At 45.3% G+C, this 22,224-nt stretch overlaps 1 protein-coding gene across 3 annotated transcripts in view; it reads right to left on the bottom strand.

The window, feature by feature from the left end:
- The window catches only part of MASP1 (mannan-binding lectin serine peptidase 1 (C4/C2 activating component of Ra-reactive factor)), a 63,789-nt gene that overhangs the window by 7,916 nt on the left and 33,649 nt on the right, over window positions 1-22,224 (bottom strand). The window contains exons 9-11 of one of the 3 annotated variants that reach the window (XM_005876273.2): window positions 16,875-17,012; window positions 15,995-16,069; window positions 5,668-5,805 (exon numbers count right to left, since the gene is read on the bottom strand). In XM_005876273.2, coding sequence (XP_005876335.1) covers window positions 5,668-5,805; window positions 15,995-16,069; window positions 16,875-17,012 — 351 coding nt within the window. Of the gene's footprint in view, window positions 1-5,667; window positions 5,806-9,309; window positions 11,768-15,994; window positions 16,070-16,874; window positions 17,013-19,236; window positions 20,701-22,224 lie in introns of those variants that run through there. The other 2 variants (XM_005876272.2, XM_005876274.2) reach the window with 2 other exon arrangements.

Here is a 22,224-nt window from a genome sequence, read left to right as displayed (position 1 = left end):
CTGGGAATCAGCCATAGCTGCTTGCTCCGCCCTGTTGATTCCGAGACCCCGCCCCATCCAGGCTGCTGCAAAGCCTTTTGCATATGAATGCCCGGGTCCTTTACAACCTGACAACTACCTAACAAATTGCAGCTGGGCCAGACAGACCCAGAACTTCCAAGAGAAGGCCCAAGGCCCCACAGCAGCTTGCATTGCTTCTCAGCTGGGCCTCATCTGGGCACCCCCAAACCCCCAAAAAAGGAAGGGGAATCTGCATATCTCTTCATAGCTCCTGCTGGGTAACCTCAGGAAGAGGCTTAATTAGCACCTCCTTAGATCCAAGAGCCAGTGTACCCAGTGGTCAGAGTGGGACCACCCAGATTACAACTCCTCAGATTCATAAGGAACACACTCAGGGGGCAGACTCAGTGAGCACCAAAGCCCCACTGAAGCAAGTCTTGCCCCAGAAGGGTGTCTTCAGCACAGAAGTTCTCCCACTGCAGACACAGCTGATTCTCACTGCCAATTGGCCTGGAGGTCAATTCCTCCCAGTGACACCTAAAACAATCAAGGCATAACTACAACAAGACTGTGCACAAAGCCCACAAGGGGGTGCACCAAGAGTGTCCACCTCAGGTAACTGGGGAGGCTGAGCCACTGGGCCCTGTAGGACACCTAGCACACAAAACCACTCTACCAACACAGGGAAGCAGACAAAATGCGAAGACAAAGAAACAGGTCACAAATGACAGAAATGGAGGACAGCAAACGACTGGATATAGAGTTCAAAACCACGGTTCTAAGATTTTTCAAGAATTTTATGGAAACCGCCGATAAATGTATTGAGATCCTTAAGAAATCTAGTGAGACCCTCGATGTTGTGATAAAGGACCAACTAGAAATTAAGCATACACTGACTGAAATAAAGAATATTATACAGACTCCCAACAGCAGACCAGAGGATCGCAAGAATCAAGTCAAAGATTTGAAATGCGAAGAAGCAAAAAACACCCAACCGGAAAAGCAAAATGAAAAAAGAATCCAAAAATACGAAGATAGTGTAAGGAGCCTCTGGGACAACTTCAAGCGTACCAACATCAGAATTATAGGGGTACCAGAAGAAGAGAGAGGGCAAGATATTGAAAACCTATTTGAAGAAATAATGACAGAAAACTTCCCCTACCTGGTGAAAGAAATAGACTTCCAAGTCCAGGAAGCGCAGAGAACCCCAAACAAAAGGAATCCAAAGAGGACCACACCAAGACACATCATAATTAAAATGCCAAGAGCAAAAGACAAAGAGAGAATCTTAAAAGCAGCAAGAGAAAAAAAGTCAGTTACCTATAAGGGAGTACCCATACGACTGTCAGCTGATTTCTCAACAGAAACTTTGCAGGCCAGAAGGGAGTGGCAAGAAATATTCAAAGTGATGAATAGCAAGAACCTACAACCAAGATTACTTTATCCAGCAAAGCTATCATTCAGAATTGAAGGTCAGATAAAGAGCTTCACAGATAAGGAAAAGCTAAAGGAGTTCATCACCACCAAACCAGTATTATATGAAATGCTGAAAGGTATCCTTTAAGAAGAGGAAGAAGAAGAAAAAGGTAAAGATACAAATTATGAACAACAAATACACATCTATCAACAAGTGAATCTAAAAATCAAGTGAATAAATAATCTGATGAACAGAATAAACTGGTGAATATAATAGAATCAGGGGCATAGAAAGGGAGTGGACTGACTATTCTCAGGGGGGAAAGGGGTGCGGGAAGAGACTGGACAAAATCGTACACCTATGGATGAGGACAGTGGGGGGGTAAGGGCAGAGGGTGGGGTGGGAACCGGGTGGAGAGGAGCTATGGGGGGGGGGGAAGAGGAACAACTGTAATAATCTGAACAATAAAGATTTAATTAAAAAAAAAAAAAGTACCTGGCCCTGAAGCCAGACCAGCTAAGTTATGGGAGTGTTGGCCCAGGCACAAATATGTTTTAAAGTTCCCCAGATGATACTATTGCCACCACTGCTCTGATCCTAACCTCTCATCTATACTAATAGAAGCCTAGGTGGCCCTGTGCCCTCGCGTCATCACAAGATGGCCACCCCCACGTCATCCCAAGATGGCCTCCCCCATGTTTTCACAAGATAGCCACCACAAGATGGTCACCCCATGTCATCACAAGATGGCTGCCACAAGATGGCCAGTAGGGGAGGGCAGTTGTGGGCATTCAATTTGGCAGGGGAGAGCAGTTGGGGATGATTTGGCCAGCAGAGGAGGGCAGTTGGGAGTGATTGGGCCAGCAGGGGAGGGCAATTGGGGGTGATAGGACCAGCAGGGGAGCAGTTAGGCATTAATCAGGCCAATAGGGGAGTGGTTAGGGGTGATCGGGCTGGCAGGCAGAAGCGGTTAGGAGCAATCAGGCAGGCAGGCAGGTGAGTGGTTAGGAGCCAGCAGTCCTGGTTGTGAGAGGGATGTCCGATTGCTGGTTTAGGCCTGATCCCTGTGGGGTCCCAGATTGGAGAGGGTGCAGCCTGGGCTGAGGGACATCCCCCTCAGTGCACAAATTTTGTGCACCAGGCCTCTAGTTTTATATATATGGATCCTGAGGCCTGGAGGAATGTAGGGATCTGTAGGGTCACTCAGAAGGTTAGTAACAGGCCAGGGCCAGACCCTGGGTCTCCTGACCATCAGCTTAGAGCATGTCTTCTATCTCAGCTGTCTTTTCCCCTCAGTGGACCGGTTCCTGCCCTTTGTTTAATATAGGGTCAGGCTTTGGCTCATCCTTTAGGTGAAGCATATGATAAACTCATAAGTAACTAAAACTATAGTCATAACCAGGATGAGCCAAAAGAAAGAAAGGCACCAGGGTTTTAGGGTGTGGGTTTCAGGTCAGAGTTCAGAGTCCCAGGCAGAGGTACCTTTTGGGAGCAGGTTTTAGGCTCTCCTTGGCCCTCTCAGGAGCAGCTATGTGCTCTGGCTGTTGGGTTCTAAATAGAGCTCAATGCAGGTCAATCTCTTTGTCTGGAGGCATTTTTGAGCTCTGTCCACAGCCAGGGAGTGTTGACCAAATTTTCCATGTGGATAAAATGGGATGAGAGAGCCATCTCAGAGCAAGGCTCTGGAGCATTTAAATGAACCCAGGGATGTGCAATAGGAAGTCCAGAGATGTGGCGTTGCCTCCCAGCTCTGCAAATACTCTTGAAGTCCCTGAGCTGTCGAAATGGTGGTGCTTTCCCTCCTTCCTCTGTCCCTCAGCCCCTTTCCTGCGTTCCCTCCCACCCTGCACTCCCTCTAAAAAATTGAATACCAGGAGGAGGAGAAAGATTCTAGATTAGGAGAGCTGTGCAGGGTGGAGCATGGGAGAACTCATAGCGTGGTCGAGGATAGAGAAGCAGACTTCTAACATCTTCAAAACATAACAGGGAATAAACATGCAGTAGATACAAATAAGCATTGGACACAATGTTTATATTTAAATTTCTTTGGGAAGAACAAAAATTTGATGATCCACTGATTTTGAAAAGCCTGAATAAAATTGGAAAAGCTGGTAAAGTTAAGAGAACTAAATAATTAAACTGCTATAATATACAATTTGGTATTATGGGAGGGAAAAGCAAAATTATTCTTAAAATAAGACCAACTTTGTACAGGCACTGCATCGCTCTCTTTTGAAATTCAGTAACAGTTCTATCAGTATGATTGAACTTGGTATATTAATGATATTTTTTCAACATTGAAAATAAATTTAGTTTTGCCCTTTTTCTTAAAAATACCAGTGAAATTTTGTCCTGTTTATTACATGGTCACAGTAGAACTTCTATAAGGTGGAATCATGCAGTGTTTATTGGTTGCACTAGCTTACAGGACAGATATTTATGTTATGTGATTGGAAAGGAGAATCCAACAATTAAAAGTTGACATTTTAAGAGGAATGTTTAAAAAGCTTTGCACCTGTTTACAATTTGGAGATGAAAAGGCAGGCTTCGTTTTTCTACTGTGTGATAAAAACTGGCTTAAAATATTTATAAATAGAGTCAAGAGTAAAACTGTACAAACTTGCACATTGAAAAGTGCAACAAGTTACTTTGATTGCAGTACAAATATTTACTGTTCTAAAAATTGAAGACTTAGCCAGGCAGATGAATTTTTAAGTGAACCAGTTGTTGAAATTATTGGAATTAACTGAGCCAAAGTGATTCTGCATTCTTCATCTATTTAGTTAGCACTTTGTATCATTATATACCGTTTACAATACATGTATAACTTGTAGCTATAATCATTTGTGCCATTAAAGCTCTCATAAAACCGTTAAAAACAAACAAACAAACAAAAAAACCAGCTACCTCACTGAACCCTGGCCTCTTGAGTCACCCTCCTTTTCAATCCACATAGCCTCTGGAGAGAACTTTCCAGAACATGCTTATAAGCCTTGCAACAGTGTTAGGATAAAATATAAATTCCTAAGTGAGGCATTCAAGGCCTTTGTAAGAAAGTTCCCTCACTTCTCCAGGGTGAATTTCCTGGTTTTCCCTGCTTCCTGTCTTTCTGTCCCTCTCCCTCCTTCTACCCCTTGGTCATTTCCCCTGCCCATTCCTCACAGGGCTGCCCCTGTCACCTGTAGTCACTCTGTGCCTCTTTGGGAGGCTTAATAGGGTGGTAATACTCACCTTTGTGTTTGTGGGAATGTAAGGATCAATTTCTTGAAGAGGAGGGCTAATGCCTGGTTGCCCTTTCACATACCCCAGGGTGTCCAGGCCTGGTACCTGCCCTTGGGGATGCCTGGTGGGGAGCTGTCCTCACCTGACTGAACCCTGGAGGAGGTGGGTTAGTGAGAGGCGAGACCAGCAGCCCCAGGAGCTGTGTAGGCAGATGTGAACCCATCCAGACCTGCTTCCTCTGTGATGGGATCAAGCCAGGCATTGGCTGCAGACTCCAGAGTGCTATTACTTTTTCTTAGGATGTCAGAGCTGGAATGGACCTTAGGTCATCTGGACCCAATTGTGGCAGAAAGGTCTGTCAGCCTTTCCTTTCCTGCCCTTGCTCCCACTCCCACCACATTTAATCCGTTACAAAATCCTGATGATTCTATTTCCCAATGCTATCGAATCTGTCTCATTGTCATCTCTCGGCCCCTGTCCTCATTCTGAAGCTAATGACTTCCCTCCTGACTACTGCAATAGCTACCTCACTGAACCCTAGCCTCCTGAGTCACCATCCTTTTCAATCCACATAGCCTCTGGAGAGAACTTTCCAGAACATGCTTATAAGCCTTGCAACAGTGTTAGGATAAAATATAAATTCCTAAGTGAGGCATTCAAGGCCTTTGTAAGAAAGTTCCCTCACTTCTCCAGGGTGAATTTTCTGGTTTTCCCTGCTTCCACAGCCTTGGCACACCCTGCCTTTGAGCCATGTGTTGTAATCCATGTTTGAGGGGCTGACTCTCTGATCCTTCCAAGTGCCAGAGACTGACCAGGACTCAGTAGGTATTTGCTGACTAAAGGAGCCAGCTAGAACAGGAACACATATCCCCTGACCCCAGCTGAGGGCCCTTTCTACAACACTATACTTTTTGGCCCTGCTACTGGTGTAGACAGTGGTTCTCAATGAAGAAATGTTGATCAGTCTACCTTTGCTCCCACACTGGTTCCTAACCCTGGGTTTCCCACCCCTTCCACCTTCTCCTTACCTAGAAGGGAGCCTCCACAGAAGGGCTGCCCATTCGGGTGTGACAGCATGGCAATCCAGGGGGTGGTTCCCTTGTCAGCCGGGCGCCCATTGAAGATCCTGGCTATCAGCTTCCGGGAGAACTTGGGGAGCCCACACACTGTGGTGGCCAGGGGAGAGGAAACATGTCACACTCTTGGCTCCATCCTGTCCTTTGCCAGAGCTGCCAGCTCATTACTCTCTGTTAGGAACAACTGTTAATTTTTGAGCTCCCAGCATCCATGGCCCCATTCAGTGACAGCACATCAATTTTCCTCTGGGATTTGCTCTTCCCCTATTCCCAGACCATATATACTGAGTTAGAATGACTTTATCTCTGGTTTTAGAGGTAGGAATGTGACCCAGACCTGACTGATTCATGCCTCTCATCCCCTGGTCACAGCATTTGCTCTGAGGTGGGAATGTAACCTTGGCCTGGCCAATGAAAGCCTGACTTGGGGGTTAAGCATATTAGAGAGACCTTTCTCTGTTGGGGTTGCTAAAATACTGGCTATAAGCCCAGATATGCCAAAGATCACTTCATGGAGAATCTGTTGAGAATAGCGATACTAATAGAGAAAAGTAGAACTAGAAGATGAGGAGGAAGCAAGGGAGAGATTGTATCCTGATATTTGAAACCCTTGATCTAACCATACCTGAAGCCTTTTGGTATAGCCTTCAATTATGTGAGTCTATAATTCTCTTTCTCACTAAGCTAACCTCCTCTCCCCATTCCCAGCAGATACTCAAAGCCCACTGGATGGGAAGTGCCCCAGCCATCCCTCACGCCATCTGCTTCCTCTGCAAACTTTCTTCTCTCCAGAATTAATTCCGGGCTTTGGATCTCCTCACTTCCAAACTCTTGAGGACCTGGCTTTATGGATTCTTATCCCTTTTCTGTATTTTTCAGCTCTCCTTTATCTATGCCTCCAAAACAGGGTCAGGCCTTCTCATCCTAAAATCAAATTTTTACCCTCCCTGCGTCCCATTCATTTCAAAGTGTCTCCTATCCCTTCCTTCCGTAGCCACGATTCTGGAGAGAAGAGTTGACAGTTTCCACATCCTTCCTTCTCCTTTGAGGTGAATTTGGAAGAAGCACCATGCTCTTCACATACTTGGAAGTAAAGTGGTCATTTGAATAGTTAATAGATACACAAACATAGATGGAGATAGAATGGCTCTGGGCCCATACATGGAACTTAGTGATATATACATGTATAGGGAGATAGATACTATTTGAAATTTTATCTCATTGATTCTTCATCCCTAGGAAGTTTTCTTGCCCTGTGACTCCTCACTATTGAAGCTGGAGCATCATTGTTTTAGGTGAGGCTAGGTACAAATTTGACTTTTGAAAGAGCAAAGTACAAACCAAAGTCTGGAAATACAAGCTTTCATTTGAAGAGTCAGGGGCTGTGGTAAAACATTTGTAGGTTTCAAGAAACTACAACTGGGAGAACTGAACATATAATTTTTCTATAAGCCACAAAGGAGGAAGAATGTGAGGGTAGTGTCCTGCCTCAGGAAAAGCTAAAAACCTCTCCCATGCTCCCTATCTATCTCTCCTGTTCCTTCCTTCCTCCTCCTCTCCCTCCCTCTCCAGGTGGAAGGAGGGGAGGGGAGAGAAGGAGAGGGAGCAAAAGAGAGAAGGTAGAGAAAGAGAAAGTGAATGAGAGAAGGAGGAAGGCGAAGAAGAAGGAAAAGAAGAGGAGGAAGAAGAAGGAGGAAAGAGGAGGAGAAGATGGAGAGAGGAGGAGGGAGAAGGAGAGAGGAGGAGGAGAAAGGCAGGATTAGGGACTTTAAACACCAGCATGGGGCCTGCTCCCTGGCTATTCTTTCAGAGGTGACAGTGGAGCCAGGGTGCCTGTCCCTGGGCAATGTCCAGCCTAAGGTGTTCCTCTGGACTATCCTGTGACATTTGCACTGCTAAATACTTTTTATCTCTCTTGACACTTTTCCTCCTTGGCTTCTGAAGCACTTCTCTTCCTGTTTCTGATCTCTCTTTTTTTTTTGTCTCTCTTGTTTCTCTTTATGCCTCCCATACTGGTATTTCCCTTGTTCTGCCCTCCCCCCCCCCGCCCCCCCCCCGCTTTTTTCCTCCTGAAAACTTCCAGTAGATAATACTATCTACTCCCATGCCATGACACTACCTATACACTGATGGATTTCAAATCAGTGTCTCTAAACGCCCCTCCTCTGAAATATCTCCTTCCTCATCTCCAGCTGGATGTGCTCATGAACTCATCAAGCACAGCAAAACCAAGCCCTGGTCTCTGCCCTTCACCAACCTTCTCCTCTTTGTTATTCAGATGTCTGTTAATGCCTGCATTTAACGTCTGCACTGGCCTCTTCTTTGTTGCCTTCCTTTCCTTCATCCCCATATTCAATCACTAAGCCAGTAAAAAAAAATCACCAGGGGAAACAGAGAGTAATATGTCTCTTCCACTCCATGTCACAGTGTGCTCTCCATGTAACCTCATGACCCCTCAGTGTCTGAATATGTCACAACACACACAGTAAAAATATCTAGAGGAAAGTAAAAATCTGAACGATAATAGAACACAGGACATGGTAATCCTTGAAACCAGCTACATATAAAGTTTTACACATAGTTCAGGATTGTTTCAGTTCCCAATGGTGTAGAAAGCATGATATTGTCATTATAATACAAACTCCAAACCAAGGCACAGCATGAGTGCATCCCATGGCCAGCCCTCACTAACAGGCTAGCTTGTGCTACCCCCACACCTGCACTGTTTCTATGCCTAGACACCAAGCCCTGCTGAACACACTGTTTAAATGTTTTAAAACTCTCCGCCCCCACATCTATGTTATCATAGCTCTAGGTTTGGTGGATTTTCACCATTTCCCTCCAGAATGATTGCAGTAGCTTCCCAACCTGTTTCTGTAGCTCAGTTCCTCCTCACAAGCCACTTTCCACACTATGCTGCCCACCTTCAGACTTGCTGATTCAGAATTTCCCGGGGGGGGGGGGGGCTGCGGGACCCAGGAATCTGCATTTCTAACAAGCATCCCAGGTGATTGTGATATACCCCAAAGTAGAGAGTCACTAGTTTCAGGACAGAGTGCAAACATAGAATGGCTTTCAAGACTCTTTCCACTCTCCCTTAACCCCCACTGCTCTCACTCTACTCATGCCCACTTTCCTGCTTGATCTTTGTCCATTCTGCCTGTGCTTTCATCTCCCAGAACAGCCTTTGCAACCTCTCTGCAAAGCTCCCCCAGACCCCCTTCAGCTGTATGGATTTCTTCTTCTTTTTAAGTTCCCATAATACTGCCATCTCCACTTCTCTTATGACATTTAACTCCTCTTGCCTGTGTGAGACCTAGAAGCACAGGACCTTGCCTTGCATGCAAGTTTGAGCTCTTTGAAGTCAAGGACTTAAAATAGCAGGCAATGCAATGAAGGAATGTGCAGCCTCTGAGAGGACACATGTCAGTAACCAACCCCACTCCTCATCACCTTTTCTTGGATGATATCTAGGTGACAAACATTGTACCTTTTCCGTAATGGAAGCAATTTTGGCTTTATGAGGGGTAAGTTTCTTTTTAAAGAGTCACAAACAAACAAATATCAACAATAATCAAACCCCCAAATGAAGGCTGTTGATTATCCACAGAGGTTTTATTTCCACTTTAGATCCCTGACAGGAGACACAGAGTGCAGAGGCACCTTACAGAGTGGTGAGCTTGTGATATAAGATATACAATATAGAGCATCCTCTACATGCAGCGCTCATAGGCACAGGAGTGTGGTTTCATGAACCCATTAAAAAAGTGGACACTTCCCAACTGTTCTCTTGGGAGTCCCTCTTGGGGGCTTCTCTGGCCACCTGTCTCTGGTTGAAAATCCCAGGAGGACTGTCGGTCCTGTGAAGGCCTTGGAGAGGCTGCTGGCAATTGGAAGCACTGACTGCTGGAGCTAAAAGGACCTTGATGGAGATCCAATGCCTTCTTTTATAGATGGGGAAACTGAGCCCCCAAAGGGAAAGTGATTTGTCAAAGGTTATGCAGCCAGTGGGGGATAGAGCTGGGGCTGGAGCTTACGACTCTTGGCTCTCCGTCTCGTTTCACTGCCTTTCACAGGCAAATCTCTGCTGCCCTTTATTCGGGCTCCTGGAAACTGGAGGAGTTCATGCCTCTGAACATCCATGCTGATGGATTCTCTGCAGAGCTCAGATCATGGACATGCTGGGCAGCCTGGTGGGATGAGGTCACTCCTAATGTCCTTAGCCCACCCTTCTTCTGTTTTCCTACTCAGAAGCACAGCGGGGCACAGCATGGGCCTTCTCTTCTTCCAAGCAATCCAGATGAGTCTCCATGTCTGGGGCTGGGGCTCAGGCAGCCTTTTCAGATGATACATTCCAAGGCTCGCAGGTTGCTTCATGCTTGTCTGGAGTACCCCATGTAGTCAGCTGGTATTTGAGAGTGACATGTGGTCCAAAATAACAAGTTCTGAGTTGACAATAGGAATTTAACAGGGTTGGAGAGCCTCCCATTGCTTTTCTCCTGCCCGAGTCATCCAGACATCCCCAGCTTTGTCTGTCCCTTGAAGTCCCTTTAACAGATAACATAAAGACTAAAGCTTGGACTACAAGAAGTTTTGGGAGAGAAATCCCAGGGATAAGAGTACTGCAGGGATTTCACTAGGAGAGAGGGGCCTCAGGGTATAATCTCCATCTCCCCAAACCTGAATGGTTTTCTCCTAGAGGAGGATCTAGACTTGTTTGTGCCCAGAGGACAGAGCTAGCAAAATATATGGACTTGTAGTTCAGTTCAATGTAAGGAAACATTTTCTAACAATCAGGTCCAGTTACAGCAACAGTGGATTTGATAAGTGAATAGGAGTGAATAAGGCCACTGGGATAAAGCGGTCCTGGAGAGGAGTGCTAGGACTGGCCCAGATGTCCAGCTCCCTTGTATTGCTGAGGACAGTGAGGCCTGGAGAGGGAAAGGGACTTGCCCAGGGCCATGGGCCCAGGTCTTTTGTGTAGAGACTCTCCTCCATACCGCTGTGCTGCCTCTCAGGGTCCTGGGGCTGTCCCCAGAGGATGGGAGAAGCATGTTCCATTCCATTTGGTCTAGTCAGTGAGTAACATGGAGTGTGCTGTCAGAAGTGTGGGGCCAGCCTCGCTTGGGCTGAGGCAGGGCAGGCAGGCCCTGAGGAGGCCAGTCAGCTCACCGCTCCACCTGGAGCTCCCCCAGACCTTGAGGAGAGCCCATCTGTTTCCACACCCAGTCCACATAGTTGGAGACCTTTGTGTAGACCCCATAGACCCGCTTGGTGCCACATTCTTCAGGGCCTCCCCAGGACACCAGGCCTTGGGCCACCCAGGTCTGGCTGAAGTCATCAAGGATGACAAAGGCCCCGCCACTATCTCCAAGGCATGTGTCCTTGCCACCTTCATAGTAGCCGGCACAGAACATGTTCTCTGTGACGCTGTAGTTGCCCAAGCGGGACTCATAGCTGGTTTTGCACTCTGCGTGTGGCACCACGGGTAACTTGACATACTGCAACACATCTGACAAGATCTGAGTGCCACTGCTGATGATCTCATCCACTGTCACATTAGGATTGGAGATGCCCCAGCCCGCCACCAGGCCTAGCATGTGGGGCTCTAGGCCTTCGGGTTCGGGTCTTGGCAGGCAGATGGGCATGATGCGGGGTCCCAGTGGCACAGGTTCCTGGAGTTGTACCAAAGCTATATCATGGTTGTAGTTCTGGATGTTGAAGTCTGGGTGGAGCACCACTCGGGCAGCTGAGCTGTTGACAGCCCCCGATTTGTCCCGCATGTCGTGCAGGCCCAGGTAGACAGTGATGTGCTCCTTGGAGACTGGTGTCACTGTGTTGTCTCTGCGTTGTGAGCACAGCACATGGGCTGCTGTGAGGATCCAGGACTCAGAGAGCAGGGCCCCACCCCCAAACCACTTGTCATTTGGCACCCTTGAGGTGTCCTCCACCACTATCAGGGCCTGCCATGGGAAAAGGCCGGGCTCGGCATTCCGGCCCCCGATGATCCGCTTGACCAGGTTTGGCAGGGTGCGGGAGGGCTGACCACACACTGTAAGGAGAAGAAGGGAGTGGGGACAAGAGACATACTGTGAAAAGGTCATCATGTGAAAAGAGCCACTAAGAGAAATTCACATCTCACCCACTGTAGATTATGCCACCACAGGACCGTACTCTACATCATGGCCACACTAGCCTGGAAGATCTCTGTGCTGGGTCATGTTTGGCCTAAGTTTTTCTAGTCTGGCTGAGCTATAGTCTGGACCTTCTGTAGTCAGGGCCATCTATGGATCAGACCATTTCATGTATAGACCATCATCATCTTGAACCATTTCCAGCCAGGATCACTTTTGGGCTGGACCATCTTGAGCCTGGCCAGTCTCTAATAGTGATCCCCCCCCCCCCCGCCCCCATTTTTTTTTTCCTCTAGAAAGGCATCTCATATACCAGAAGTTGTCCATACTGTGGGCACTTATAAAACTTCTAAAAACCACAGGTCATGGGCTTTGAGAGATGAAAGAAACTAAAAGATGGTCTAGTAAGTCACACGAAACTGGACTGGGAGCCAAGACAGCTAAGGCCTTGACCTGGCTTTTCTCTCCTATGTTCTGTGTGACTTTGGCTCAGTAAATTGCCCTCTCTAGATTTTAATTTTTGATCTGCTAAATGAGGCAGTTTAAGATGATCTCCAAGGATATTTTAAATCCCAAATTCCTTTAATTTTTATTTTATTTGCCCTGGTCACCCCCATTTTATAGGTAAGTGAAACTCTCCAGAGGTTAAGTGACTACCCAAGGTCACATGGCTATTAAGGTAAGTAGCAGGGGCTTAACTAGATTCTGCAATCAATGTCTTGTCCTGTATCCCACAATGCCTCATTATATATAAAGATCACATGATGGGCCCTCTAACCTTTTCTTCTCTAGCATAAAGGACTCAAGCTGAGAATGGATGCCCAAGACATCTAAGGATAGGGAAAGGTGGCATAATCTACGAGCAATGATGCATGGGCCCTGTTCTGAGCCACCCATCATTGCACCCAGGAACCCTGTATACCTTCAGGGGAAGAAGAAAGGTCTGATCAAACTTCGTTCCTCTGAGTTGGACCCCGAGCATGCACATGCACCACCAGCCTCTGCAGCCAAACATTTTTGGCTGGCTCCTGAGCAGAGGTTCTTCAGGATCATGCCCCGCTGGCTAAGAACAAGTTCACATGGACCCTTCCCAGCTTGGTTCTTAGGCCTGGGAGGTAAGCCTGGTGGGAGCATGGGCCTCCTTTTGGTTGCAAATGGCCAGGCTACACTCCTTGGCCCTAGAAACTATCAACAAAGACCAAAGAGCATTTGAGTGTTCTTGGCACCCTTGGGAAGTCAGGCTTTTAGAAATCTAATGCTTTACAGATGCTCTTCATCCTGATGCCAAATGCTTCTTATTTGTTCTTGAGTTACCCTGTTGTTCACCCCAGGCCTTTCACAGTTGAAGGCCAGACTCCCAATTACAAGCAGCAGCCTACAAGGTGACAGCTCAAGGCAGGTCTGTGATGAGCTCTGCACAATGACTCATGTAGTGCCGAAAGGCCCTCATCTGGTAAAAGACATGCCTGTGGCTTAGTCCATGATCACAACAAAACCAGTGCTGACTGGCATTTTTTTCCAACCAAGGTGTCAATGGCATAACCCAAGTCCTAGAATGTCAGAGTTAGGGTAGCTTGGAAAACAGCTAATTTACAGATGGCGAAACCAAGGTTCAGAAAAGGCAAGTGACATACTCAAAGTGTAGTGCCAGAGCCAGAAGTAGAGCCCATTTCTTATGACTCTAACTTCATTTTCTCCACAAAGACTGTTTTTCTTCTTGATATGTTTTTCTACTTTTAAGAGCTGGATAATGCAACAAGTCATTGATAGGGCTCATGGAAATAGGGTAATTCTTTCAGCTGACACCATTCTACATATAGTCCTTCCTGGGAGAAAGGAATCTTCTTGAAATATTATAGCCTTGCCCTAGCTGGTTTGGCTCAGTGGATAGAGTGTTGGCCTGTGGACTGAAGGGTCCAGGTTCTATTCTGGTCAAGGGAACATGCCTGGGTTGTGGGCTCAATCCCCAGTAGGGGATGTGCAGAAGGCACATGATCAGTTATTCTCTTTCATCATTGATGATTCTCTCTTTCCCTCTTCCTTCCTCTCTGAAATCAATAAAAAAATATTTTTTAAAAAAGAAAAGAAATACTATAGCCTCAGCTGTGCTGCAGCCAGACTTGAGCCTTAGAAGACTGGAGGAACTGAGAGTGCTTTCAAAACAAAAATGTGATATTAGGTTCATAAAGATGGCATAAAATATAATCAGAATCAAGAAGTGCTCAGAATGCTGTGTTATCAAAAGTCTTGGGTTCACCTTCCAGCTCTGCCCCTAACTTTCTGTGGGTAGTTTTGGATAAACTATACTGCACTGATTCTTAGTTTTATCATCTGTAAAATAAGGGGAAAATAATATTTGCTTATCAGTTTTTGTGGAAAGGTGGATATTATGGCACTCGATGAAATTGTTTTCCCTACTCTGGCTTGCTTCTGGGTCCAATCTCAGTGTTTTAGGAGGAGAGAATTTATAAATCTCTAATCTGGCCCAATGATACACCATGGTTCTGCCAAACATCAAGTGTTAAAATAATTTTATGACTCATTGTATCCAAGATGCTTTGTATAAATATAGAGGATGATGACCATAAAAGTTATAGAATGTCATGGATCACATGGGTTTGCTCCCTCACTTCTGAGGTATGGAATCCTAGTCTCAGAGATATTACTTAGATCACAATTAGGAAATGACAATACCAGAACTAGAATCCAAGCCCCTGACTTGCAGCTCAGGGCCTCTTCCCCTTCCAGAGGTCATAACATGGCTTCCCAGGATGGAATCCACCTGCAGTGCTGTTTTCTTTGGCCCACATAGTATTTTAGCAAAGTAGGGATTTGACCTTCCAGTTTATCACAGCTCCACCATTTCCCATTTTCTCTGAGACTTTGCCAACAGTGTAAAGTCTTGGGTGTCTTTCTAAGCCTAAGCAAGTTTATGGGGATTAGTAGAGTGTGAATGGGTTGACCTTTCCCCTTTTTTACTTCCTCAAGAATTCTTTCTAAGCATAAAGCCCTCCTAAGTGAAGTCTTCCTAAACAGCCCTCACCCCTCTACTCCCAGACAACCACAGGCACTGACTTCCTCTTTCTCTGGGATCTCATAGCTCCTCAGTGTTGGCCAAAGCTGATTCCCAAATGCTGACACTTTCTTCAGTTCTTAAGGCTAATGGTAGACACTCCATAGCTTTTCCATGTTAATGTCTAATCTAACATCTAGAAGCCTACTGAGTGTTATTGAGAGTTACTAAAGTGTAAAAAACACTATCTCCATCAAATAATAACACTACTTCCATCTCCCCAACACTCTGGTGCAGTAAAATACAGATGCTACACAACACTTCACCACACTCTGAAACTCCTACTGCTGGAGGAATGTGCAGCCAGAATCAGGACTGCTCCTCAGTGCTGTCTTGAATGGTTTTGTCTTTCAATAACTGCTATTCTTGCTTTTTTTTAAAGCATAAATTTCTGTTGTGAATATTAAATATAATTTTGTGGGTTATTTGTTTAACCCTACATTTAGGGCTATAATTTTCTACTAAATTGATTTCAATATATACATATATGCGACATGATTATGATGCAAATCATCTATACTTTTAATGCTAACACAAGTGTCCACAAAATATACCCTAAATCCATAGCTGCACATTGACACTCCCTGCTACTACAAGTCTTTTATTCATTTTAAAGTGGGTCAGTAGGTGAGCTACAGGGAAGCAGCAGTCAGTAAAACTTGAACACATTAATCTTTGAAATAACTTACTCTGTCCTATAGTTATTTGTCTAATGTTGTTTGTTTCCTCTATAGCATAGTGAGTGATTGAGGATGGGGTGTCCACTTTCTTGATTTTCCTGACACATACCCACTGCATAGGCTAAAAAACCTGGTGTCAAGGGAGCAAAAACTACAGAGAAAGGAGACAGAAAGGCTCCTGGCCTGATAGAACATGTAAATATAGAACTATAGAGGCTAGTTGGTTTGAGAAGGTGTGAGGCTGGATTTCTCTGACCTTTGAACCTCTGAAGGTATCTTAAAAAGCAATCAAAGCATCATGCCCTCAACTTCCCCCTCCATTAACAGCCAGAACTCCTGTGGGCCTAAGGCCTTGAATAGGAGACGTTGAAGCAGAGGACTTAAGGGTGTACCTGGCAGACAGGTGGGCTGGCTTCTCCCCAGTACTTCATTCATCCAGACTCCTTGGGCAGAACAGGTATATATACCTGGGAGAGTGAGGAAAGATTGAAGAAAAGGGAGAAAATGGTCAATTTAAAGCACATGGAAAATGGATCTTGGTTCTTAATTCCTCTACTGTGGATCATTTGAGTCTTCCAAATTGTCTTTCTGATGCCATTCCCTCTGAGCCAATCCTCTCTGCAACCTGAAGGCTCTTTCTAAAATGAGGATCTCACCATGCCCCTCCTCTGCTCAATATCACCAATAGCTCCTCATTGCCCTCAAAAACAAATACCACATGTCTCAGCATGGTGTGCAAGGCTCTGTGCAATCTGACTCACGCCTGTCTGGGGGCCGCTCCTTCCCCACCCAGCCCTGCTTAGCTCCTGGCAGGCACTTATCATTAGTCACACAGGCCTTGGTTCACAGAGTGCTCTGTGCAACACTTGCCCTTCCCTTCCTTCTCCACTTAACAAACCCTTTAATGAATCACACTCATGTCTACTATCTCATCTGCATCCTACAGTAGCTCTGTGAGCTCCATCACTGCTCCCTTTTTAAAGTGAGAACTTGGAGGCTTTAAGAAATTAGGAGAATTTTCTTAGTGCTAACCCTAACCATAACTCCAAGTTTGGCAGCCTCATGTCCCTGAGGGTTCTTTCTCTGTGGGAGGCAGTGAGTGTGGATGTGTGCAGGCCTTGAGCCAGGGAGAGGCAAGGCATGTCTCCAAATGTTTTCTTTCCCAATCCTGCCAAACTGTGGCCAACTGATTGGCTGTTTCAGCCTCCAACCTAACCCTGAAACCCAGAGGGTGTGAGGTGGGAGGGGGCTGATTTAGTATGCAGGGCTCACCTGTGATATTGTTGTACATCTTATAGTAGGGCTGCTGGCAGGAGTATCTGATCTCAGATTTGTATGTGGTCAGGTTATTTCTTGTGGAGAAGGTAACCAGTCCATGTTCCAGCTCTGCTGGGGCACCACAGTCTGCAACTGAGACAGAAGAGAGTAAGATCCCTCAATTATCCTTTGCTCTTCTTCTTGGGGCCATCTGGCATGTTGTGCACTGCACATAGCTTCGGTAAGTCACGTTATAGTCTGAGAATGATGCCCCAGGGGATTGTGGAAGGCACAACCTATGAAATCACCAGTGGCCTTGCTTTTGGGGTCTCTCCCATCTATTGTGTGATCAACTCACCTAGCCTAATCTCAATTTCAGGGCAAGGGCAGGTCTGCTAAGATTTAAGCAGACCCATCTCTTCCTTACTAGGGCTCTTTCCTTGGCTTCCAGATCTATTGTACAATCCTCTTAGCCTCTTCTACCCAAGCTTGAAGCCTATGGCTAAGCAAAAAATTCCAGCTGAGAAGAACCAAAGGATATTCAGTTCTTCCAGACCCAACCACATGCTGAGTAAGAGCCGTTAATGTGCTCATATTGGAGCTCAGCAAAATAAATAAATAAATAAATAAATAAATAAATAAATAAATAAATAAATAAAAAAGAAAGGAAAACAGAAAGAAATGCAATAAAGCCCCACCATGCTGGCTCTCTGTAGACACAAATGTCAGGAGGTGGGGGTCAGGGTAGACCAACTTTTAGTCTTCACCTGCTTATTTTTCCCAATTATTGGTGGCTGGACATTGAGGTTGGCTATAGGATAAGACCAAAGATGTCTGCTCCTCAGGGGAGATTTCCAGTCCAACTAGGTCTCAGGCAAGTTTTCAGTATGGATAGAGTCTATTATGAGTCTGCCAGGAGCCAGGTCAGAGGCTGAGGACCCAAACTGTCAATGTTTCTTTCGTTAGGGGGTGGTGCTCATTCCTAAGGAAATCCTAATCTTAGGTCTAACAACCTCTACCAGAGTTGAAGAATCATAGGGGAATCACAGAAGTTCACAGTTGCAAAGGACTGCTAAGGTAGGTGTCAAGAAGGTCAACTTTACTTCACAGATGAGCTCAGACCGGAGACTTAACTGGCTAAGGTCACACAGTGAGTTATGATCAGGGAACTAGACCTGACCTTAACTCAATTTTTCTTTTAAATAAACCAAAATGACAGTTCTGAAGGATCTGTTTTCTAGTTAAAACTGCCTATACTCAGTATTAGCTGGGTAATGATGGATATTGATTGTCAACCTTCTGATAATTTCAGAGGACTGCATCCCAAGGCCCTGGTAGAATTTCCAGAGTTTCTCTCTTCCTGATTTTTACCTGCTCACCTTGGGAAACAGAAAGGGGGCAATTTACCCCTGAGATGCTACTCAGATACTGTGTAGGACTCCAAATTCATCTGTTTGATTGAACAAGGAGTTGTCAAACTTAAATATAACTAACTCCAAGACCCTCTGGGATGGAGCAGAGGATGAAGAATGGGAATAAATGTAGGTCCATTCTACCCACAAGGATGGCAAAAGCCCGAACTGGTTAGTGTTTTGTTCTGGCATCCGACCCCCCACCTGGACAAATCATTCCCATTTGTTTTGATCACTCAAAGTAGACACACTTGTCTACTCTATGAGGAGAGCATGTGAAGATCAGCACTAGGACGACAAGAGGTGATAATATTTATTATTGAAAGCTATCAACAGTTTTCAATGCATTATCCGGCTGAGTCTCAAAGCACATTTTTCTTCCTTTTTTAGGAAATGCCATTGATTGGTGCCTGGATCTTGGTATGACTCTTGTCTCCCTTAACTTCAATCTAGCAATTCATTTTACCTAAGGTATCCTCAAGACCTGATACCTAATTCCAGGTGGAGGAATTCCAGGGTTGGTCTTAGACATGGTGTGAGATGGTCAAGCTATGTGACATAGCCAGCACTGATGAGACGTTTTCTGGGTGGAGGGCCTGCTTTCACATCACCCTAGAGAAGTAACTTTGCCCGCTTCCTAAAGCTGGTCCTACAACCATATGGAGGAGGTGATACATAGTGGAAAGTGGAAATCACTTCAGCTTGGGTAGAGTGAGCAGGAAAGGGGTATGCCTTCTTCCCAAGGCTATGGTGGCCTAGAGACAACTTCCCTTTTTGAGAGGCCTTGAGCAGCTCTGCCTGGTACTATCAAAGATGCTGCATCCAGACTGTGCTTCCTTAACTAGTCTGTCTTGTTTGCTTTAGGAGAGTTTCATCCTTTTCTCTAAAGATTCCTCTGGCCACTTTCACACTCTCCTCCATTCCCTTTCTCATTATTCTCTGGAATGGGTTGTATCACCCATGTCTTTCTTGACAAGCCATATTGAGCATGCTTTGCCACAATTTGGGGGCTTCTTAGAGAACTCAGAGTTGGCCCAGGGATGGCCCCCTTCCACTCTGCCTCACCTCCATCCTTCCCCTCCACGGACTTATGCTCCAGCATCACAGATCCCTTCTTGTGCCACTCTCTCCCCTTGCTACTTTCCCCACATGGGAAACCCTGTGTATCCATGTTCTGACCACCTCAAGGCCTTAAATGTGGCTTTTTCTTGAAAAACTTTTCTTATTCTTCTAATCAGATAAGGCTGGTTCCATATTTCTCTTTGCAGAGCTTTATTTATTGACCTCTCTCTGATGTATGCATCTTAAGTTGCCTGTTATTACAATTATTTGGGCCCATTTCAAACCTTCTGCCTAAATTATAATTTCCTTTATCACACTGAGTACCATATCTATTATACTTTTGGGGCTTAAAAATACTGATTCAATAGTATTTAGTAACCATCCCATGTCCTGTCTTAGGGGCATCCGGACAGCTCCTTGTCCACCCTTGCAAGATTCTGCCCTCTTCCAGAGGCCATTTCCTCACCATACTGACTAGTAGTCACAATGCAATGCAAGGCTTCTCTGATATGTGTGTCCAGATTTTGTTCAGGCAGAAGCAGAGATTTCCAGTATGTTGGCTGCACTCCACAGCCCTTATCACTACTTACAATTGACCCTGGGATGTCCAATGGCACCAGAGCTGAGGACTGCTGCTTTCAATGTGATCCCTATCTTTTGCAAAACTTTAATCAGTAAATTTTCAGAAATTCAAAATGTGTAAGCCCCAGAAGAAAGAACTCTCAATGATGGAATCTTGGCCCTGTGTTAGGTATAGGTGGGAGGGAAGCTTTTAGGCATGAAGATATATCTAGATTCCCTAAAAATCCAGGCTATATGAGTTATTCCTAGTTCCACCTACTCATGTTAAGAAAGTAACAACAAGTAAAAATATTAAAGTCATAAAGTCACAGGCATTCTGACCCATTTAAATTTGAAGTGTAGAGTGGATTGGAAACCAGGGCCCACTTTGACCTGGTCAACCTAAAGCCATGGGATTGTATATTATTAAATCTTGTGTCTCTAGGACCAAAGTAATTTTTCCTTTGAGAAGAATATGGTCCACTTAGAGGTGATAAGTCTCCCATTGTTTTTTTTATTATTTTCTAGAGTAATGTTTGAATGATGGGTGAACCCTTAAAATGAGAATTGTTTTCATACAGGCAGGAATTTTAATTCTTTGAGACTGTGTTGCCTTGTTTAGCATCCTTTCTGATCCACAATGAAACGGGGAATGGAGTGTTGGCAGGGTGGGGAGGGGTGGAGTAGATCTGGGACCCAGGGTCTTGTAAGTGATCCATTCCTGGATGTCTGCACTGTGTGGGGTCCCGTCATTCACTGGGTCACTTGCTCTGACTCGAGTTCACTCTCCAAATCCATTTCAGTTTCTGTCACCATGGTGAAGATCAAAGAGGGATGAGTGGGTCCAGAGAAAGGAAGCAGAGAGAGGAACGGAGAGAGAAAGAAGAGAAAAATTAGCAAGCAAAGCAGAATCAGTTCATGCTGGAAATACAGAAATCACTGCACCAGAATTGATTAAGAATGCACAGTTTAGGTACAGCCAGTGTGAAGGACAGTATGGGATTGTGGAATTTGTACCATTCAGAGAATTTGCACAGTCATAAATCCTGGCTCATGAGAGTTATAATATTCTGCTCCAGAGCAAACTTTGCATTCACCTGACTCAGACCCTCATTTGACAGATGGCATTCCGAGTGGAAGAGAACTTGTTCAGGGTCACTACAGTAAGGTGGTGGCAGGTCCAGGTCAACAACACATAATTTTTACTTCCTGTTCTGGTGCAGGTTTCTTCACTGCACACACACTTCCTGTCAGTTCCCAACCCCTTTCCTCACAATCTCTGGGGACTCTCAACTTCTTAGTTTTATTCAATTTTGTGTCTCCCCTAGGACCTGGCGCATACCTGGGACCAGCTGTGGGCAAACTATGGCCCGCGGGCCGGATCCCGCCCTTTTAAAATGAATAAAACTAAAAAAAAAAAAGACCGTACCCTTTGGTGTAATGATGTTTACTTTGAATTTATATTAGTTCACACAAACACTCCATCCATGCTTTTGTTCCGGCCCTCCGGTCCAGTTTAAGAACCCATTGTGGCCCTCGAGTCAAAAAGTTTGCCCACCCCTGCCTGGGACAGAGAGATGTTCAATAAATACCTACTCGTGAATGAGCGGGGATGTTCTATGTGTCTAAATAGGGGTTCTAATAGTCCCAATCCAGGCTGTGCTGGGAGAGCCAGGTCACATTAGGGGGACAAAAAAATTCCTCTTTTCTGTGGCACAAAACGACAGGCATTCTTTTGTATACTAACAAAAGCCATATAAAAGAGTACCATCAAATATAATAGTGCCTAACTCTACCAACACTTGTGTTACAATAAGATGTGTGTGTTTTATCAGGGAAGAAAATTATTATCAAAGTTTCCTACAAGTGTAAATGAGAGAAACCAAAACTTTTCCTAGTGAGTGAGTTGGGTGGGGGAAGAAATAAGCTTTTATTGAGCTTTTTTCTTATTCCTGGTGCTCCTCATGTATGATATGTACATTAACACAGCTAGTCCTCAGAACAATCAAGAATGTAGGAAACTGAGGCAAAAAGAGTTTAAGTAAATTGCTTAGGGACCTGAAACTGTTTGAATCTGGATTTGAATCTAGAACTTTCTGACTCCAAAGCCACATTCCATCCTCTACCCACATCCTCCTTTAGCCCCTCCTTCTCAACAGCCTCGTGTTTGGGTAGAACTCAGCCACAGCACCACACATGAGCCACGTGCGGGAGGAGGCGGCAGATGTGTCTGCTGGCATTTGAGTTCCTCCACGTCTGGCTCTTGTCTTTTCCATCTGAGTTCCCTGTAGACATCTGCCCAGGCATCCAGAAAATGTTGTTTGAAGCCA

The sequence above is a fragment of the Myotis brandtii genome, unplaced genomic scaffold (genome assembly GCF_000412655.1).
Source record: "Myotis brandtii unplaced genomic scaffold, ASM41265v1 scaffold483, whole genome shotgun sequence".
Lineage (NCBI taxonomy): Eukaryota > Metazoa > Chordata > Mammalia > Chiroptera > Vespertilionidae > Myotis > Myotis brandtii.
The sequence above is the reverse complement of the archived record's forward strand: the minus strand, read 5'-3'. Positions and strand labels throughout refer to the sequence as shown.